We start from the raw sequence: 20,954 nt of genomic DNA, 5'->3' as shown, positions 1-20,954 counted from the left end.
ACTGAGACAACTGCACCTGAGCACAAACACAAAGGGAACCACTATCAAAGTGTGTTTTGTTTCCTTGCAGCCTGGGAAGCAAAGTTAGCCCTAGACACTGGCCTCAGAGGTGAATTGTGCCACAGGATCAGGCCCCTGAGCCCAGCAGCTGCTGGTGATGCCGCAGGCACCCTTCAGAGGAGACATCTCACCGCAAGAGGGGTTTGCAAGGCTGGCCCTGCGCCTCGGCAGTTGGTGAACCCAAGCAGTCAAACTCCTGCAGGCAGCGTTTTCCTGACCCCATTTGGCCTGCAGTGACTTGCATGGATTTTGCCATTTGGGTTCATGTTATTTTTATCCTGCAGAACAGGAGCAAACTCCTCCATGTGTGCAAAGCCCTTGTGCAGCCAAGCTCAACTTTCTGCTGAAACTCAGGCAAGGAAAACAAAATGCACAGAGGGAGAGCAGGGCTTAATCCAAAGCCCATGGAAACCAGTGGTGAAACCAGAAATTATTTCTTCCCTCTCATTTACTTTTTCTCTCCATCCCATTTGACCTGAAACATTTTGAATGCAGAAATAATGAAATAGATCCGAGCAGCAGAGCAGACCTCTGAGCCATGGGTAAACGCAATTAAAGCAAAATCATTGCTGTCACTCTGTTCTTTCCATCCAGTTAAACCAGGTTATTTCATAGAGGTTGTCATAGGAGGAGATACTGTTATTGACCTTTTTTTTTTATGGGCAGCTACCTTCTAACTAGGCTAATTTTACAGATACCATAACCTGACATGATAATTTTCTTTTGCTACTCTCAACTCCCCCTTTCTCAAGCACGAGCAGAAGCAGGGTTGTATTTGAAGCACTTGGGGAGCTTGCACAGACCTGCCAGTTCACCAGTGGAAAAATACATTGGTAATGCAGACAAACGAAGCTGTGATCCAAGATACAAATTAGATTATTGCACTCCGGAGATGAGCTGGTCCATGCACCCACAAGACTGCAGATGTCAGAGAGCATCTGTTGCAATCACAGGTTCTTCTATCCTGCACGGCAGAAATGGTCTCCCAAATATTTTAGCAGCAGCTGGAGCTCACACAAACGCTCGATGTTCTTTAAAGGGTTGAACAGCACGTGCCTGCTGTGCACTAAATTACTGGCTGATAGGCCCCATTTGATCTGTGGACTTGGGGGGTAAATGGAGAGCCTCCCTTGCTGAGGATAACATGGTTGGGACTCTCACCTGTGCAGAAGGAGTTGTAGGCTGACCGGGGCTTGCTTTATAGATTTGTATGGAGTAAAATGCCCCCTTGGCACTAGATCAGCAGTATTAATTGCCCGTGAGAAGAAGCATATAATCAGCCTTCAATGCTGTATAATTATTCAGAAATTACCAGAAGAAATTAATTCCAAAAGGTGAGCATATGGGCCGCAATGTTTAAGCTGAAGCCTTTTTTTGCCTCTCGTTACTGCCACTCATAACTGAGGATAGAATCTAGGCCAAAAGTGTATTTTGTAGTTCATGATTTATTGTCCCAAAATCTCACTGGTAATGAAAACCCTGCTCCACTTAATACACGTTTGACTTCCAACAAAAATGCCAGCAGGAACTCTTTCTTCTCATTTCTGCGTTATGGCTGCCCGTCAGCAGTGACTCTACCGTCTTGGCTTTCCCACATGCAGCGGTCAAAATGATGGGGAGAACCGTACAAAGATATGAAACGTGAGCACTCGCTGCACCGCGGACCTACACCCCTGCGAGCCTCCTTCTAGTCCCCGGCTCATCCGTGGACCTTCCTCCACATCTCGCTCTCTTCTTGCGCTAATTCCCCTACTTGAGCAGGGCAGAACCCTCACAACTTGTGACATCCAGATTATTTTTGTGAGATAATATGAATTTTGGGACATGATCTTTTCCACCGTTAGGGCACTGCGCAGGGGTCTCTCGGCAGTCACAAACGCAGGGCTGTTGTGCTCCACGGAGCTGAGCGAGGTGCAGATCTGAGCAACGTGTGCAGCCTCTGCATGCTCGGAGGTGGTCGTAACCGGACTTATTGGGCCAGATAGTGTTTTCTGTTGTTAATGGGATTGCAAACCTGTTTCCAACTCAGGGCATGTTGCCCAGCCTTTGGGACCCACTGGCTAGCAGCGGTTAAGCACTATCGCTGTGGCACAGACACGCATTTCAGCACTCAGCCCAAGCTCCATGACTTTGTATTTCAGCATGCCGGTCTTCAACCCCCATACCCCAAAACAGCACCTGCAGACCGGCTCTGTCTTGCTGAACTATCCCTGCTCTGCTGCACAACCAGCTCAGCCTCTTCTCTAGGGGTGCTGAGCACCCAAAGCCTATGGGAGCAAGTAGAGAAACCTCAGAGGAAGCCAAAAGGCAGTGAAGAGACCCTCCAGCCCTCCCAAACCCCCCTCACGAATACGGGGCAACCTGTGGGAAACCATTCAGAGATGGCTGAATGCCACGTCTGAGCCCCTTCGCTGCAAATAGGAATTAATTTGCATGCCAAAGTTGTAGTCGGGTGCTTTACAACACGGTGCGAGCATGTAAATGCATCTGAATCTTCAATATTGCCTGGCATCACCCAGCAGGGCACTCCCCTTGGAGAAAATCCCTCAGGAGGGGGGAAGGGGACCCCAAATAACACGTATCCAATGGAAACCTCGGGTCCAAATGCCAGCAAAAATGATGGAGATCTGATATGCATCGAATTCAGGCACATGCATGTCTGCTACTGAGTTTTCCCAGCCAAAGCTGTGTGTGCCAGCGACAGCAGGAAACTTGCGGGCTGCGTGACAAGCGCTGTGGCCTCTCCATAGCTCTCTTCACCGCCTCGATGGGTCCCAAATGACTCTGCAATCAAGGCCTAAATCAAGCCAGGAAGAGTCAAATCCTAAGTATATGTATTAGGCCAGCACTTCCCGCTTCTTTTTCAGTTTAGGGAAAATTTTGCAGGGACAGTGCAGACACCTTTTCATACACACAAGCCACGGTATAGTACATACCTCATTCATAGCCACATCCACAGACTTCATGCAAGTAGCCCAGGACTCTGCAAAATTCATTATATTAAGCAACTAACATTACTGCATGCAAGTCTGTGGACCATCTCACTGTCAAGGACCGGATACAAACTGTATGACCCATGATCAATGCGAGCTAGCCAGATTCTTGGGTGTGAATATAGTTATTCTGAATGTATACCCCTGTTACATCCCTTTATATTGTGTAGCTGTTGTAAAGGGGTGCTGGAATAAAGGAAATTTAAGGTCTGTGAGTCTTCATGCCTCCCCGGTTCTCTGAGCCGACCTGGCTGTATTCTGCTGTTGCTATTATTAGTATTGTTATTGTTGTTGTTGTTGTTATTGTTATGATTATATGCATTTCGTTCCCTTTTGGGTAATGAATAATTTATGACTCTGTCTCGATCCCCTTTCAATGGATTCACTATCCAGGGAGACTTGCTGAATAATTTGGATCATTCGTTTTCAAGTGCATGGGTTGCCGACAAATTGTCCGCTTTTCATTACTTGGGACATTCATTGGTCACCCAAATCAGGGCATTTCTTTGGTCGTCCCAAACACGTGGTATGCTGTCTGGGGTTTTGTTGAGATTTTTCTTCTTCTTCTTCTTCTTTTTTTTTTTTTTTCTTTTTTTGCTCAAGTGAAACTTTGTGAAGTGGAGAGTAACCAATAACTCATTTGGGGGGCTGAATTGCTAGATAAATCAGTTTGCCAAATTTCGTAGTCACATTCTTGTAAATGTGATTTCTCAAGAAGATTTCTCAAAGGCTTGTGAAAATTAAATGCTCTGCAGTATATTAAATCCTGTTGAATATTTTAAAGGTATTCTTATTCTGGCTGTGTGATTTAATCAAAATATATATTATATAGATGATTATTACATTGCTTCCAAAGTGCTCGCTAGAGAGACCTGGAAGCATTAGACCTGGCTTTCTCTTTGGCTAAAACGCCAGGGGAAAATGATTTTTTAAAAAATTTGTATTTGGAGAGATTTTTGCCTTAAAATCAAATGAACATGGAGTGTCTGTATTCACCCAGCTCTACCCAGTAGGATTGCTTTTGGAGTCCAGCAATGCCTTGATCCTACAGGCACAGTCCATCCTGGAGAGCAGTGTCCCACCCAGCTAAGGACTGTCTCCAAACTCCCAACAGAGACTTGTCAGCGGAGGCCCCTGCACGCCATGGCCCCAGGCATCAGCACATTACCGTATTTTGCCATTCAGTGCACAGAAGCATGGGATGGAGATGATTGACTCGTCACTTCTGGGTACCTGCGGTTTGGCTCTGAGGTCCCCACATGGGCAGGTTTGCTGCTGAGACCCCTGGCTCCATTAAAATCATTAGGAAGTGCCAGAACTCAGCAGCAGAACAAATCAATGGCAAAGCCTGATTGCTCCACAGACCCCCTTTACCCTCCCCACTGCTAGTCTAGACGTGCCTTTCCCCCAAAACACCGTGGGCTAAATCCAGGCACGGGCCCGCCTGGGAATTAGCAGGGCTGTGCATCCCTGCTGTGGTTCAGACCTTCTCTGCGTGCCACGGTGCCACCACGACCCTGTGGGCGCAGAGCCCAGCACCAGTCTTCCCAGCACCATGAAGGCTGCGTTCACCACCACCAGCCCACCACCCCCCGCTCCGAGGAAGAAGCTCACATCGCAGTCCCCGGGCCCTGAGCCGGAGGGGCTCATCGGCTCCCGGCTCGGCACCGCCTGCCGCCTGGTTAGCTCCGATTTACGAGCAGCGTGTGAAGGACAGACACTGGGCCGCTGGGCTGAACAATGCAGGAATATTAGCCGAGTTACAAAAACAAACAAACCAAACCCCGCCGGGAGCCCGTTTCATTTATTTTCTTTTGTCCAGTTTTGCTTCAGCGTGAAAGTCGCCCTTTCAAGTCCAGCAGTTGTATTCCAGCCCCGGCGGGTAGCTGATCCAAAGCGTTACACTGAGAGCTTCCCAATGGCATGTTTGCACAGTTCAATTCATTTCTAAATATTCAGTGGAGTTTCCCTCCCTCCTACCCTTCCAGGACTTTCTGCCCAAGAGCTGAGGGTGTAAAGTACAGGGCTGGGGATACTGGTGCACAGAGCCTTTGTGTGCAAACACAAGCTGCTGTTTGTATTTGCCTTCACACTGTCAGAGCTCAATTGTGTGCAAGGCAATACTGGCTACCAGTCTGCTTTCAATATCCGCTCGGCCATCCCCGCTGCCAGAGAGACGCTCCCCCTCCCTGTTCACTTTGAAGCAAAGTGATTTAATTTCATGAGACTTTTGGTAATCACGCTACAATCTCGAACATTAACCAGAACTGACTCCCTATTGCAAAAGGGCGGGCGAAAGGCAGGGTAAACAGCTCGGCTTAGGACAGCCTGCAACACGAGAGTAAGGCAAAATTCTGCACCGCTTATCAGATCAAGCTGGAAAACTATAGCCTCTTGCCAGCAACGTCAGAGAGAGAGGATGGATTTGGCCAGCTCCAAGGAAGATGCTCCATGGACTAATCTGCTCGTTTCAGCTCAGTGCTTGAGCACAACGATGGTTGATTTTTAAACCCAGCCCTTTTTCTCTCATCTGTAACTCTTTCCTTCTTTTACCTTCATTCCTCACAGTTCCTCTCACTGACCACTCCATTTACAGTGTCCTCATGTCTTGGTCAAATCCACTAAGACTGAATTTGCTTCTAAGACAGGCTCTGTCTGATTGTGCACTTATACATACTGCTGTGGCCAGCAGCCCAGGAAGAGATGGGGCTTCCCTAGATGGGTTAGTGGGGGTCTAGGGAAGAAGGAGAGTTGTGGTGGGAGCCTTGTGGGATCCTGGCTACTCTTGCCTGCCTTAAGAGATGTAAGGCAACATGTGAGAGGAATAAATCCTCTGAATCCCTCATGCATCTCCTTCCCAGGCATCCTGCCACTGGCTAGCCACATTTTTGCCTGGGTCACATCCAGGAAGAGTGATCCAGGAAGAACAGTAAAATGTTTCCACATTGCTTGAATAGGAGCAAACCTATCTCAAAGGTCTATATGAGCTCTCCTGAGGACATGCCCAAGGTGGCCTTAGAAACATCTGAGCATGGGAGAGTCTCAGCTGGGATATGGACCTGGGCATAGTTGACCAAATTATGAAGCTCTGAAATAGCATGTAGCAAGAAGAGAAGGCCAAGACCCAGTAATGAGATTCAGATGTTAAATGTGGATGTCTAACATCTGGTGGAATGTTCTGAGCTGTGAGGTACCTGTTTAAGGCTGGCAGAGGGAACACAAGGCCATAGGACCCTGTGTCCTTCAGAGCTGGAGGGAGGACGGGTTACTCAGAGGAAGCGGATACCCATGGATCTGCCCTGCAAATCAACACCAAGGTTCATGTCTCACTTGCCTGCTCTGTCTTTTCCTACCCATTCCCACTTCACTGTCTGCAGGGCTCAGCACGTCTCAAAGCATCTCCTAAACAGCCGCAAATCACATGCTGGGTCCCAAAGGAAAGGCTACCTAGCACTTTTGAAGCTGTAAGAGCAAATCCAGGTACTGCACTGGGCTGCTGGTCCCTTGGCAATTCTAGGTATTTTTTTTTTTTTTAAGATCTCTTTTTCTAGCTGAATGCATTGTCGTCTATGTCTAAATCCACTATGGCCTGAGCCTCACTGATTGCCTTAGACTGGACACTAAATATCCAGATGGATAACATTAGGGGACATTATTCAGCCCATGGAGCTGCCATGAAAAAATAGTCATACTCAGTCAAAATGAAGCACAGATAGCAATGATTCATGCAATGCCACAGAATGCAGCCTGGTAGGGATCAGGGTGATGGATGGTTTAGAAATACCACAGGGAAGATGACATAGATTCCTCATCCATCTTTCCATCCAGATCTGTGAACTTGAAGTACAAAGATGTGTGTAAAGATGGTGATCAGGGATAGAACAGCTGGCTTCACCTTGCAAAACCTGGGAGCTCCCAGGCCCGGCACAGATATGGCATAGAGCCCGGCCAGTGAGCTGTGCAAAGGGGGAAGTGCTGAGCCAGCAGCTCCCATTCCCACCCGGGACAGTGGCAATGAAATCCCTGTGCTCTCCAACACTGTGAGAAACTGGAGAATGCTCTTCCCTCTCCACCACCCACCACTGATGAATCAGTGCATGCACTTGTCCGCAAGATTTCCCATCTCAGTGTTCCCCAACAGCAGATCAAAAAGTGTAAGACAGAAAATGCGTACCATGGCTGTTCACAGTCTGCTTCAGTGCCTGACCACTCCTACCCCTAGATTGTCTTTACTCTTTTCCAGGTGAAATTGTAGGTTGGTGAGTGAATGGCCAAGAAGCTCTGTATGTGGACACCTGGGTCTCCTCTCCCCAAACAGGGGTGATAGAGCAGCTTTGGCCCTTGAGAATGGTGAACAAGGGCCTAGGGCACATCCCTCTCCAGCGACATGCCTATCCACGTGATATCATGACCTGGGTGACAAACGCAGCCACGCAGACTGAGAGGTGCCTTCCAGCCCATAGCCTCCATGAAGTACTTTAGTACTCTGTGCATCACGAAAAGAATGAAATACAGTTTTGGGGTATTTTTATGGTTTTGGTTTGTGGGGGTTGGTTTTTTTGGTTTTTGTTTTTGTTTTACTCAATAGCCTCCAGCCCTGTATCAAGGAAGGAGAAATAGATACATTTTTCAACCCTCCCTTCATTTACAAGATGCATTTAAAATATATGAAAGTAAAAGGCCTGCCTGCACCCTCCCTGGTTTCAAAGCTGTGTGAGGGACATTAGCCTGAGCCGTTTTGCATCTGTTGCTTTCTTTGCTTGCCTGACTCCCTAGCAATGTGGCTCCCAGAGAAGAGGGAAGGTTACTTGGTGCAGAAAAGGGGTGTTGTGAAGAGCAACAGTTTTGTGCTTTCTCAGATAGTGCCTCTGATGCTCTTGGATCTCCTTCCCTAGCGGAGACCATCTGGGCACTCAGCACCCTCTCTGCTGAGGCCCTGGCCGAAGCAAGCTCAAAAGCACTCCAATGCTGTTCAAAATAAATGCAACCATCAATCGGGGTCCCAGCTGAGCTATGTTCCTGCTGTCCCCAGACCCCATTCCACATTGGTGCCCACTTTGTCACAGCTCACATGCAGTATTCCTTTACACCTACCCCCATGAAGGCAACATTTTCTTCTCCTTCTCCACTTTTTTGCCAAACCTATCTCAAACTCCCAGCTCCGCACAGCCTGTACTCCTGGGAAATGCTGGGGCTCAATCCGTCGTGCAGCTCAGCCTCTTCATATCAATAATCACTGCTGACAAACACACAGCTCTTGGGTAGGATGGACCAAAATGTGCCAAGCCCACCAACTCTGTTCACTTCAGCTCTAGCTATCATTTCTCACAGCCTCCCAGCTGCACAGACTCAGAGTAGGAAAAACCTCCCTGTCTTGTTATCAGTCCCCCGGGCATCCTAATCCCCCTATAAATGAAAGCTATTACACAGATATCTTTTTAAAAGCCTGCCTGTCACTTCAGCTGGGCAGCAATGTCACAGCCATGAGGGGATTTTTGTGGTGTGTGGTTAGCTGGGGTAAAACACAGCCACTGGACTGAGCCCAAATTGCATCAAATGCTGATCTGGTCCTGTTTCTTTAGAAGTTGCACCGATGGCACTTACAGTCACATTGGGGCTGAGACTTGTTAGACTTGTGATACTGGGCTCCAGCAGCCAAGCCGAGCATTGCAGCCCACGCGAACGGCACAGGCACACTGCGCAGCTGCCTCCCCCAGCTCCTGACACACTGCCCGTCTAGAAGCAGCGCTCAGGGAGGGGAAATGTCACCCTCTGGTCACAGAAACGAAGACCAAATGGCAGCCACTGCTCCGGACACCCTGGGGATGAAGCAAATGTGACTGCTGGGATCCCAGGGTGACCCCGATTGTTCCTTGCACCTCATGTGTGATGTGAAGCTGGCCCTAAGGCATTTTGCCCTCCCTCGACCCCATCCATGTAACCCCAAAGAGGTGGGTGGCACTGCAATCCCGACCTGGAGAGCAGAAGCAGGCTCTGCTTTGGGGCATTCTTGGTAGCATTGCTCCCTGTGAACTCTAACTAGACCTGCAGAACCCTGAGAGCAGTGGCAGGTTGACTGCTGGGGGTTGGGGGAGCGGGAGAAGGGAGGTGTTTTGCTGTTTTTGTCCCAGACTCTGGAGCACCACATCCAGAGCCAGACAGTGATCCATCACTTGTGAGCCCTTTCCCTGGGACTAAGCCACGTGCACGGGCTGATGGTGGGAGCAAATCAGCTGCTACCTGAGAAAGAAAGGAGATCCTGCTTGGTACAGTCATGAACATGCCTCAGATAAATTATTTGGGTTGGTCAGATCTGGGGGGGCTATGAAGTCCTACTGCATGTTGAAGGTTCTGCTCTGTAGCAGTGAGGGCTTGTGATTGCAGTGCTCCTCTGCTACAGGCCAGGGCAGCTGTGGCAGTGCTTTCTAGGAAAGGTTGAATGTTGTATTTGGTGGGTTCTGAAGTTGTTTTGGGTTTATTTCTGCTGTTTGCTTGGGCAAATTTTGCACAGCACTAAATGATCTATGTGATCTGTGCTGTGTTCTGAAGGTAACCAACTAGGTTTTAGTGATCCTGACCCAAGAGTTCCTTCATTCTGCATGCTACCCAAGGGAAACCTGGCTGAGGAAAAAACACCTGAGAGCAACCACAAAATAGACCTATCCTCCAAAAGATGCCCAGGAAAACCATTCCACTTGTACAGCCCAACCCAGGCACATGTCCTAATAGCTCCATAATAACTGTAAGAACCTCCAAAAAGCTGTACCAAACTGCAGGGTATCTCAGAAAGGAACAGGAGAGTCCTAGGATCAAAGAGGGATGCAGCCTCCCAGAGCCAGAAAATCAGAGTCCAGAGGGCAAAAGAGGAGATATATTCAGAGCATACAGAAGGGCTCACACTTCTGAAGTGTCCCCACTTAACAGGCCAGGTTGGAAGGTCTAAGCCCCAGGAAGCATGATCTTTGCAGGCAGTGGAGATTCAAGAGTCCTCGCATGCTTTTCACTCCGTCCTCGAAGAGGCAGGACGTCCCCCTCGTCAGTCACAGGGAGTTTGCTGAATCAAGGACAGAGGAGGCTGAATAAGGATGACATGCTTTGGCCCAGAAAGTGGAGGGCAGAGATTAGCCGTGGACAAGCTCAAGGGAAGGCAAGTGTCCAAACCAGAGTGCCAAGCCTGGTTTTGTTTTAGCCTTAACTGCGCTTTTTTGTTTGTTTGTTTGTTGGTGTAAAAACCTTTCTGTTGGAAATCAGTTTAACTTTAAGCTTCCTGAGAATAAAAGCCTGTGAGAAAGCTCTGCCCATGCAAGACCCACTTGGGAAGCTACAATGGGAGTCTCAGCAGCTTATGGGCCCATATTTCTATGGCTACAGCACCCATCTGCTCAGCAATACAATGTTACCCATATCTAGTGCAATTCTTGATGCAGAACCACCCGCTGGGAGCTGAATCAGCAGCCAGAGCCTGATTTTGGAAGGTGCAAAGGCCCTGAGGCTCCAGGGATGACAAATGCCATGCAAGAGGTCCATCCAGCAAAGGCTTTGCTCTGCTGTTGGTTTGTGTCATGCTGCTGGTGAAGCTGCCCCAATCGTGGTGTTTCCCTAGATGGAGGGATGCTATGCTACAGCTTCACACCTTTCTTCCACGACCTCTAAGACACTTTTCACATCCCCTTTAGTCTAAATAAATGGAGACACTGAGGCACAGGTAGCAAGAAGAGCCTGGATTTCAGTCAGGATGAATGAAGGTGCCTTCCTCTCACAGAGGAGGTTTTACAAGGCTGCTTAAGTACTCTGTCCAACTCCTGTGCCTCTGTGGTGCCAGGAACCAAAGAGAAACGGGTGTAAAAGATGTACCAGATGCACCCTTGCCCAAATAGGTGCCTACCAGCTCTGGTGACCCTACTTCCCTCCACTTTCTGTACTGTTAGAAGCAGAGTGCCTCTCTCCCTCTGCACCTCTTGGAGACAGATCATTCGCAAAGCCCTGAATTGCAACGGCAGAGGAGAAGACAACACAAAGGAAAGGGAACTGTCACCTTTCAGTCTCTGCCTGCTGCAATTTATGGGTAACTGCCCATCTCTGGACCCTTGCACTCTTTGATATCCCTCAGTGAAGTAGAATTCATTCCTGTATCCTCTCTGGATCCCTCCAGTTCTGTTTTCTCAGCTGGAGATCCAGAAAGGATATCTCCTACCTGTCCAGTCTTTCCTGATGAGCCTCAGCTCCTGTAAACTGTTGTCACCCTCAGGAGGCCCCAGAAATTGCACTGAGTCATCCAGGCTCATCATCCTCCAATTTTCACCAAATCAGCACCTGTCAGATATTTTGCAGTCACTTCAGAGAACTTTACCCGGGGCAGATCATTCCATGGCTGAGCTGCTCTCAGAAGTGGGTAACTATTTTAATGCTTGACTGTCCATTCTACTGTCTCAGGTACATCTTTCTGGGCTATCCCAAAGGGTATCTGCAATACCTCATATGTCCCATGTTGTCATAAGAACCATGTGCTTAGATGAGCAAGTGGATGAATGCTCATGTCTACAAGACTTGCAAAACTGGAAGGCAAGAGAGTGCAGGGATCTCTCTGCCATCTAGTCACAGACAGACCAAGGGGGGTCCACAGCCTGGCTGCTCTTGCTTTCTCCATCACCGTGGGGAGCTGTGTGGTCCTGTTGTACTGTACAGAAAGAGCTGTAAGCCTGTACACCTTGCTACTTCTCACCTCGGGGTACCCCGACTCCTGTCTTGCAGGTGACTGTGGTTTCTCTCGCAGCCAAGAAATGGCTGCAGATACAGTCTGATGGAATGGAGGTGATCAGTACCACCAGCATGACCTCTCATCTCATTTGGAGGTAAAAAGGAATGGGAAGAAACTCTGTTATGACTATCTAGCACCCCACTGGGCTGACCTGAGGGAGAAAGCTTACAGACAGGAAGAGAACCATGAAGATACTTTAAGTGAGGAGATTAAAATGGGGTAAAGAAACAGGATTTCCAAAGTTTAATGAGGGACATCAGGAATTCCCAGAGAGAAAATCCTACAGTCCCTAGATCCCTCTGCAGGACCAGAGTGAAAAGAGCACTCTGCTGCAGCACAGACAGGGCTAGCATGCTGAGTTCATGGAAGGATTTGATTTTCTTGATTGCGACGAGGATGGAGGGGAGCCCAACAGCTGTTTTAGTTAGCATTGCCCTACAAATATCTCCCTGAACTGCCACTGAGACAATAAAGGTCCAGCCCCAGGTTTGTCTGGGAGGAAGTTTTTCATTGGAAATGTTTGGCAGTCTATTCTATAGTAGTTACTGGTCCCTTCAGCCTCTGAGATGAAGTTTCTTTTTAGCTGGAGGAGAGAATTACCAGCAAATTGCTCTGACATCAGATTTATCCAATCCTGGGAACCCTCCTGCAGCACACAGTGCAGAGCAGAGTCTGTCTAACACCAAGCTTCACGCGTCTCTTGTGCCAAATCCCGTATCTGAAAACACAATATGTTTCCTTTTTCTCACTGCAATTGCACTTGTTATTGTTAAACACTCTCTAGGCATAATAAAAGGCCAAAATCAGAGAAGTGCCCAGCACCTGCAAGCACCATTGACGTCAGAGAAATGTGCAGGTGCCCAGTACATCTCCTGTCCCTGTGGAGGAAAGCGATGCAAACGCACCAGAGATGGCAATGGGAACAGAGTCTGGAGGTCATTCTCAAAGCGCCTGTCAGCATATAGCAGCACGGGTTTATCTAGTAGCACTTTCTCTGGCCAAGGCAAATGCAAAGGTATTTTATGCAACCTAAAGGGAGATTTCAAAAGTGTTTCACAGCAGTTCATGTCTGTGTTCATTTCCAGCACTCAAAATAACACTGTAGCTCACAAAAAGTTGTGGAATAGCACTGACTGCAATTTACTGATGATGATAAATCAGATCAAAGCCCAGGTGCCTGGCTGCATTTTCATGTGTCCTCACAAGCTCATTGGGCTCCAAAGACTTTCTAGTTTGTGTCTTTTTCCACAGCAGCCTCTTTTAAAAGGATAATCTGGGAGTTTTATCAGGACAAACTGGGTTGGAAATGTGGGGCTTGAGCTGGGCTGACACTGACCTCAACAGAACAGACCCAACAATGCAGAGTGTTGATGCTGGAGAGAGGAAGGCTGGAGAAGAGACCTCTCAGCCCAGCTGACTAAACTGAGTGATTGCAACAGCTTGTCTCCAAGCTGTGTCCTCCCTGGAGCATGTTAGCTCCCAGGCACTCTGCCAAAACCAGACTGTAAGCCCAAACCCTACGTGGATAAGTTATTTGCCAGGTAAAGTTGATGGGAATCTGTATCAGTGAAAAGCTCTGTCGACCAGGATCCTTTTGCAGGATCAGGTCCCTGGAGAACATCTCCTTGGGCCAGGCCCTGTCCTTTGCATGTATGGTGCCTAGGCTTTTGCAGGCAGCAAGAAGTGAAAAAGAAAAATTAGATCTGACTGTGGAAAAATGTTCCCATGGGAAATTTTGACTTTTTGTCAAAAACTACAATGTGTTTCTTTTTTCAGCCCCCAATAAGCATGAATAGGAACAAAGATTCAGTTTTGGCAGTGGGAATGGGTTTACCAAAGAAAACACCCAAATTTTCAAGCAAAGCAGACACATTCTGTCATTTTACTCTCAGGTTGAAAAAAAATAAAAGCAAAAAGCAAAAACAAAAGCAAAAGCAAATTCAATTAAAAGAATCTTGTCCTATTCTCACACAACCGACTTGGGCAAATTCAACTAATTTGGCTAATTTATCTGCACCTTCACCACCGCTGCTAAGAAGGATCTCACCTCCTTTGGCTTCACTTAATTAGTTGAGGATCACCTCAGAGTGTGGCTGACAGCATCGCTATCAGTAGCCACGGATTTTTTTGCTGCTTGTCTCCAGCCTCTGCATGTCGAAGGCTGGGTGACCGCAATGCCTGACTTTTCTCTGGGTTTGGGAGATAAACCGTGGTGGGCTGATGGTCACGAGCAAGTGGGTGGGAGCTGAATGGGGTTATTGTGATCTTTATCTAGGGGGATTATTCTGGGCAGCGTAGACTTTGCAGGGCAATGGCGCTGTTTAGTCGTGGTTCATATTGCAGAATTATAGGTACGGACCTAGGGATTCTGCAGTAAAAATGGACTCAGGGATAGTGTTTTATAGCAACTTTATCCATGCAAAGCATTCACTTCCCGATAAATTCTGATGAAAAGAAAAAAGCTCTGAAAATCAAAATGATTTCTACTGCAAAAAATTTGACATGGCTAGAAGAACTGTGCATGATCTGAAATGAAAAGCCTGGTATAGTGTCGCATACTTTACTGGAAACTGGGAACATGTTTCCTTTTCATCAGAAGTAAATTGAAAGTGAGAAAGATATTAAGTGCCACAAAGCCAGTGGAATAACTGAACAGAAGCATTTTGAGGAGCTTTTAAGAGCCCTGCAACCCTCAGTGAGACTAAGGGTCTGGCAGTGAACCTGGGCATCCCGACATTGTACTGACTTGATTTTTTTTTCTTTGCACGGCACTACTGATAGCAATAACTCTCTTGAGGGGAACTTTGCCTATGAAACAAGACTGCTGGACCTGGCTACTGGTGACACGTAGTGCCGGGCACGCACTGGGGTGCTGCGGGCAGCGCTTGGTTGTGGAGGGAAATACCCAATTTTGCTGGCCCAGCTGTGCAGTTCCTTCCCCAGGAGCCAGGCAGTGCTGGAGAAAGGGACATGGTAGCTGACGGAAGGAAAGCAAAGCCGGCGGCTTTTGCCAGCACACTTAAATATATGGAATCCAGGGACAATAAAATAAAATAAAACAAAATAAAATAAAATAAAATAAAATAAAATAAAATAAAATAAATCCCACCCCCACCCCAAACACAGTTGCTGAGCGGTGACTCTCAAGAAGACAGAAAGACAGCGAAAACGTCTCCGGGTAGATGTCGGGGCTCCTGCCGGGGCCCGGCTCGGCCCCGCGGCGTTAGTGGGAAGCCCAGCAGTGGCTCCACTCCAGCCGCTGCCGGGCAGCGGAGATAAATCACGGCTCGCTGCTGTTTACACATCCGAGTGGCAACTTACTGCCTTCACCCCAGGCCCTGGGAAATGGCATTTCCCCGCCGCTTAACCCCCCGCTGTCCGCCGCCCTGGGGCCGCTCCCGCTTTCGCCGACGTGAGCGCGGTACAAGCCGTGTCGAGCCGCATCCCGGCGGGCAGCGGAGGTCCCCGGGCCGGCCTGCCGTGCCCTCCAGCCCCTCTGCGGGGTAGAGCACCTCCCCGGTTGGACCAGGCACCGGCACCCTCCCACGACGGGCGGGGAGACCGCGATCCCGTCGGGGCTCCCACCGCCGCCGCTCACGTGTGCCCGGTGCCACCGGGCTGCAGGGCTGGGCGCCGGGGAGCCCCGAGCCAGACAGCTCCTGGCCGCTGTCAGGTTTGGCTTTGCCTCGGTGTTAAGGCGCCGGCGAAGAAATTGAGCTCTCCGCAAGGGACACATCTGATTGTGATTTGGGAGAAAAATGGAAAAAACAAGAAAAAAAGAAAGCCCAACCCCAAATCCGACTGTTCGGCGAGATTTTTCCTATCGGCGGAGCTGAAAATGTTTTGGAAGACGGGGCCGTGTTTTCCGTGTAAACAAGGCGGCTGCGGGTGCGAGGGAGATGCCGGGGGAGGCGCTCCGGCCGCGGCGGCCAGGACTAGGGGTGTCCCGGCGCCAGAGGAGGCAGCTGCGTCCCCCGGGGTCGGAGACGAAGCGGCGGCGAGGACGGGTCAAACGTAAACCGCGGCGAGGAGAGGCTCGGCCGCGCTAAGGGGCTCGGGGGAGCAGCGGACCGAGTGGGTGAAGGCTGAGAAGAGCCATCGGTAGGATTTGCAGGGATGCGGAGGACAGCTGCACCTAAACTCCTCTGTCACCCCCGGCGGAGGCGAGGGCTTCCCCGCCTCCCCGTGGGGAATAGACTGGGGCTCTTTTACCGCCAGGACGGCGCGGCTTTCTCACCCGAGACAGAGCGACCGGCTCGTCCCCGGAGCGTGCTGCTGTTTCTCATTTGGCCTTAGGGCTCGTTCAAGCGCCTCCACCGCGCAGCCCGCCTGGCTCGGCCGTGCTGCCGCGGGAGCGCAACCGCCGCGACGCTGCGCGGCCCCGTGGACCGGGGCACGGCTGCTGCCGGCCGCCCGCGGCTCCAGGGGCGCCGCACGCCCAGCGACGCGAGCCGCAGGCTTTGCTGAACCGCCCTCCCCGGCGCTCGCCCGCTTTATTCTCCCCCCCGCCCCCAAGAAGGATCAGGCTCTGCCCGGCCGTCTAGCCGCACTGGCCCGGAGCCGCTAAAGCGAGCTGGAGGGCTTTGCCGCCGTGCCCCGAGCCGGTCCCCGGGGAAAGGAGCAGCGCTCCTGCGAGCTCTCCGGACAGCACTCCCCTTCGGGGCGCTCCCGAGATCCTCCCACTCTCCCAGCCGGCAGCGTGTCTCGGACAGGGATACCCTTCCTAGCGAGCCAGCGGTCCTCAGCGCTTCTCTGGGCGTCTTCGCGCAAAAACTGCCTTCCCGCCCCCCCTTGGTGTCCCCTCTCCCTTGTCCTGGACTTCTGAGTCTCTTGGTGTCCCCTGCTCTGCGCTTCCGAGTTGCTCGATGTTCCCTGCTCCACACTCCAGAGCCCCTTGGTGTCATCGACCCTTCGCCCCCCCCCCCCAGTCCCTCGATGTCCCCTGATCTGCACCCTGATGACCGTTGGTGTCCTCGATCCTGCGCTCCCGAGTGCATTAGTGTCTCCTGCCCTCTACTCATGAATCCCTCGGTATCTCCTGCCTTGAAATCCTGGATCCTTCGGTGTCCCTCTTGTGCCTTCGGGTCTTTTGGTGTCCCCTGCCCTGAGCTCCCGAGTCCCTTGGTGCCCCCTGTCCTCAGCTCCTGCGCGTCGGCGTTCCCTGCCCTGAGCTCTCGAGTTCTTCGGTGTCTCCTGCTGCACCTCAGGATCCCTTGGTGTCCTCACCAATGCGCTCCTGAATGCCTCGATGTCCCCCGCCCTGAGCTCCCGAGTGACTCAGTGACTCGGTGTCCCTTGCCCTGAGCTTCCGAGTCGCTTGATCCCCTGCTCACTGCTTCTGGGACTCTTGATGTGCCCTCCCTTGCTCTACACTTCTGGGTACCTCAGTGTCCTCATCCTGTCCTTCTTTCCGTGTCCCTGAATGTTCCTGCGCTGCTCTCCATGTCCCCAAATGCCCCCCTGCTCTCAGCTCCGTGTCCCTTAACGTCCCCGGCCGTGCAGTTCTGAGTCTTTGGGGTCCTCTGCCTTGTCCCGCACTTCTGGGCACCTCAGTGCGCTCGCCCTGTCCTGAACTCCCGTGTATCTGGGTGCCCCGCCCGCGCCCGGGTCCCCGACGGTGCCCGCACCGAGCGCTCTCCCGGAGCTGGAACTCACCCACGCACTCGTTGGCCTCCCGGGCCGTCGCCCTCTGCCAGGGCCGGTCGTAGTGGAAGGGCTTGCAGCGGTCGCACTCGGGGCCGGCCGTGTTGTGCTTGCAGTCGCACACCAGGTTGTCATCGCGGTCGCGGACGCAGCGCGACGCGTGGCCGTTGCACTTGCAGCGGCCGCCGACCTGCAGGTCGGATACGGCGTAGAAATAGGAGTCGCGGGCGAGCTCGGAGTCGTCCTCGTTCTCGTCGCCGAAGGTGTGGAGGCGGCTGAAGGTCACCTTGATGTCGGTGGCCGTGACCCAGTCCTGCAGCACGGGCGAGTTGTCGAAGTCGTGGGCCGTGGGGCGGCCGTCCAGGGTGCTGAAGGCGATGAGGCCGCCGGAGAGGGGCCGCATGTCGGTGTGCGAGTCGGTGCAGATGGCCTCCTGCTCGTTCTGCTTGGTGATGGTGGCGCGGCTGGGCTTGTTGTACATCTTGCGGCACTGCGTGGAGTAGAACTGGAAGGGCACCCAGGTCTTCCCGTAGTCCATAGACTTGTAGATGGCCATGGACTCGGGGCGCGGCGAGCAGAACTGCAGGCTCACGTAGGTCACCTCGAACTTCTTGCCGAGGGACAGGGTGAGGGTGACATTGTGCGGGTACTGCACGTAGCTATCGGACTGCCAGCACGTCAGGTTGTGCGGGTTGTTGAGGTCGGTGAGGAAGGAGGGCGGATGGGCGCGCTTGGGGTCGGAGGCGTTGCAGAGGTGGCAGGAACGGACCTGCTCCTCGCCCTTCTCCGTGACCACGCAGTACCGCGACGGCGGCTTCCCGCAGGTGCTCGACACCTTCACTTCCTTGCCGAAGGCCGAGTTGACGAAGTCGGGGATGCAGCGGCGGGGCAGCCCGTGCTCGTCGTAGCAGGGGTCGGGCTGCGCTGTCTGCACGGCGAACATGCTCATGCCGTGGTAGCCGCCGCGCAGCGGTTGCGCCAGCCACGCCGCCGCCAGCAGCAGGGCGAGCGGCGCCTCCGCGCCCCTCCGCGGCATCCTGCGGCCGCCGACCTGCGCGACAACACAGAGAGGGGCGGGCGGTGAGCGGGGCGGAAAGCGCCCGCCGAGCGCTGCGCGGCGGGAGGGCAGCGCGGAGCCCCGCGGCGCTGCCCGCGGCGCGGGGGCCCGCGGGGGCCGCGCCGGGCTCTACCGCGCCGCTCCGCGGGGCAACTTGGCGGCGGCGGCGGGTGCGGGACGCGGCGCGCGGCTCACGGAGCCCGGAGCATTCCCCGCCCCGGAGCCAGCCCCGCGGAGAAAGGGAGATCGCAGCGGCGACAGCACCACAAAAGTGCCGCTGGCGGCGGGGCTGGGTCCCGCCTGCCTCCCGCCCCGGCTCTCGCACGGAGAATGACTGGCGGTCCCAGCCCCCGCCGCGTTTGAGGTCATGCTAAAGGAGTGACATCGCGCTCAAGGAACAGAACAACGACATCCACTGGCGGCTCAGCCAGAGACACGCACAGGCGTCGGGGCAGGGGGGAGAAGGGGAGCGGACACGGAGTCTACTCGGAGCGGGGGGGGGGGGGGGCTCCCCAACACCGCGGCGACGGGCGCCAGCGCCATCGCGGGGCTCCCGGGCGACGAGCCGAGCCTCCCCGACGAGCCGAGGAAGGGGCCACTTCCCCCCCCTCCCTCTACCCCCTTCAGGCCTCACGGTGAGTCTCCCCGCCCCGGGTGGTGGTGGGGGGCTCCTGGCGGCTCTGCCCCGACGACAGGCTAGGGCCAGCCGGGCCTGTTTGTGCTCCAGCACCGGAGAGGCTCCGTGGGCCTGGGAAGGGGAGAGGGGAACCTGTGGCTCGAGCCCCCCAGGGTTCCCCGTTCTCTGTCGGGAAGCCGAGAGGACAGAATTGGGCCCCCTCTCCGGTGGCTCTGGACCGGGCTCCGCTGGCTTCCCCTCTTCTGCCTGTGCCCGTGCCAGATCGGGCCCTGACCCCGCAGCACGGCGGCGGCGTCTCGCCAGCACTACGCAAGGTTGCGGAGAGAGATTCCGCGGTGGCAGTCTGGGACAGAGCCACCGCCAAGGGCAGTGTCCGGAGCCGGGGACCCCGCTCCGTGCACGGCTCGGCTCCGAGGGGGCTCCCGTGCCGTCGATCTCAGCCCAGTGCCTTCTCATCTGGGAAGGAAACCCCACTGCTGGGACACTTTCTCGCGTGTTTAGATATGACACGGGAACAAAAATGCCTGCCTCCCCCTCCCCCCGCGGCGGATTTCAGAGCCGGGGAGGGAGGTTAAGTCTGTCGAGGGGCGTTTTGCAGTGAGCCGGTCACCGGGTCCACCTGGGCGGGGGGCTGTGCGCAGCCCGGATACAGCCCCCGGCACACGGGCCCCGCTCTCCCTCGCTTTGCACCTTGTCAGCGGTGCCGTCTGGGACGAAGGGGTTAACAGGCGGCACTTGTCCCGCACCCCGGCGCCATGCCCCAGCCCCGGCCGCCGAAGGGACCCCCCAGCAGGGCAGGTCGCTTGCCGACGGCCACCTCCCTTCGGCTCCGCTTTCGGCTCGGCCGGCTTTGGCTTTGCTCCGGCTCCCTCTGAGGATCCCCCCAGCTGCCGGCGACACGCGGCCACCCGCTGCCCCGACGGGGCCCGGAGCGGGGCTGGGATCCCGGGAGCGGCCGAGCATCCCGGTGAGACGGAGCGGGAGGGAGCACAGCGGGTTTCTCTTCTCTCGGGCTCCCTGCTCGCCCGCTCCCTTGCCCGCTCGCCCTTGATTAAAAGGGCACTTTTATTTTTCCAACGGAGCTGCCCTTTCTCGCAGGGCTGCCCATACGTTGTCACTCAAGCGGCCGGGTCCTGGCACGGCGGCGCGGCCCCCTCCCCGGCAAGCCCCGGCGGCGCGGCCGGCCGGCCCGAGGGGACGGGGCTGCCCGGGCCCTGGCGAGCTCCGCACCGGCCTCCCGCCCCCTCCCCTCCGCCCGCCCCTCTCTCCCTCTTTGAATTCCTTGCCACCGAGCTGAATAAAAGTGGTTGTTGTAAATTGAATTAGTGCCTGATTAATCTGCTCCCGGGCCTGCTAGCCCAGCGGGGCGTCTTTGGCAATGCAACCGCCTTCCCTGCAGGGCAGCGGGGCTCCGCAGCCTCCCTGCCCCCATCTCTCCCCTAGCCCCCCACCGGCAGCCCCGCGGCTGCCGGGATTTGTTAACTCTTCGCCGGGAAACAGCCCCTCCGTCCTACTCCCGACGCCCTCGCAGCTCCGGCTCCTCGGCCTTCGCCAGAGGAAGAGGTGTGTGTTGGGGCGGATGGGATCGGCCCGGCACTGGGGGGGGATCGCAGTCCCCACTGCCATCGAGCCACCCGGGGACACAAATGCACCCGCCTAGGCAGGTGGAACAAACCCACCCGACACCCCGACACGCACACACCACTCCCGGTGTATCCCAGCTCCGCTGCGTGCTCCGTGCAGCCTCTGCTCCCCGCAGAGGTTTCCTTTCCGCTCTTTAGTTGCAGCCCTGTTTCCAGGAGAAGG

At 53.7% G+C, this 20,954-nt stretch overlaps 1 protein-coding gene across 1 annotated transcript in view; it reads right to left on the bottom strand.

Moving 5' to 3' along the window:
- NTN1 (netrin 1) overlaps positions 1-18,501 on the bottom strand; it is a 116,983-nt gene extending 98,482 nt beyond the window's left edge. The window contains exon 1 of the mRNA XM_062591774.1: positions 17,467-18,501. Within this exon, the coding sequence (XP_062447758.1) occupies positions 17,467-18,490 (1,024 nt within the window). The 5' untranslated portion in view covers positions 18,491-18,501. The remainder of the gene's footprint in view (positions 1-17,466) is intronic.
- Positions 18,502-20,954: the final 2,453 nt, after the last annotated feature.

Source organism: Rhea pennata, chromosome 19 (genome assembly GCF_028389875.1).
Source record: "Rhea pennata isolate bPtePen1 chromosome 19, bPtePen1.pri, whole genome shotgun sequence".
Lineage (NCBI taxonomy): Eukaryota > Metazoa > Chordata > Aves > Rheiformes > Rheidae > Rhea > Rhea pennata.
This window is presented reverse-complemented; position numbering and strand designations above follow the sequence as displayed.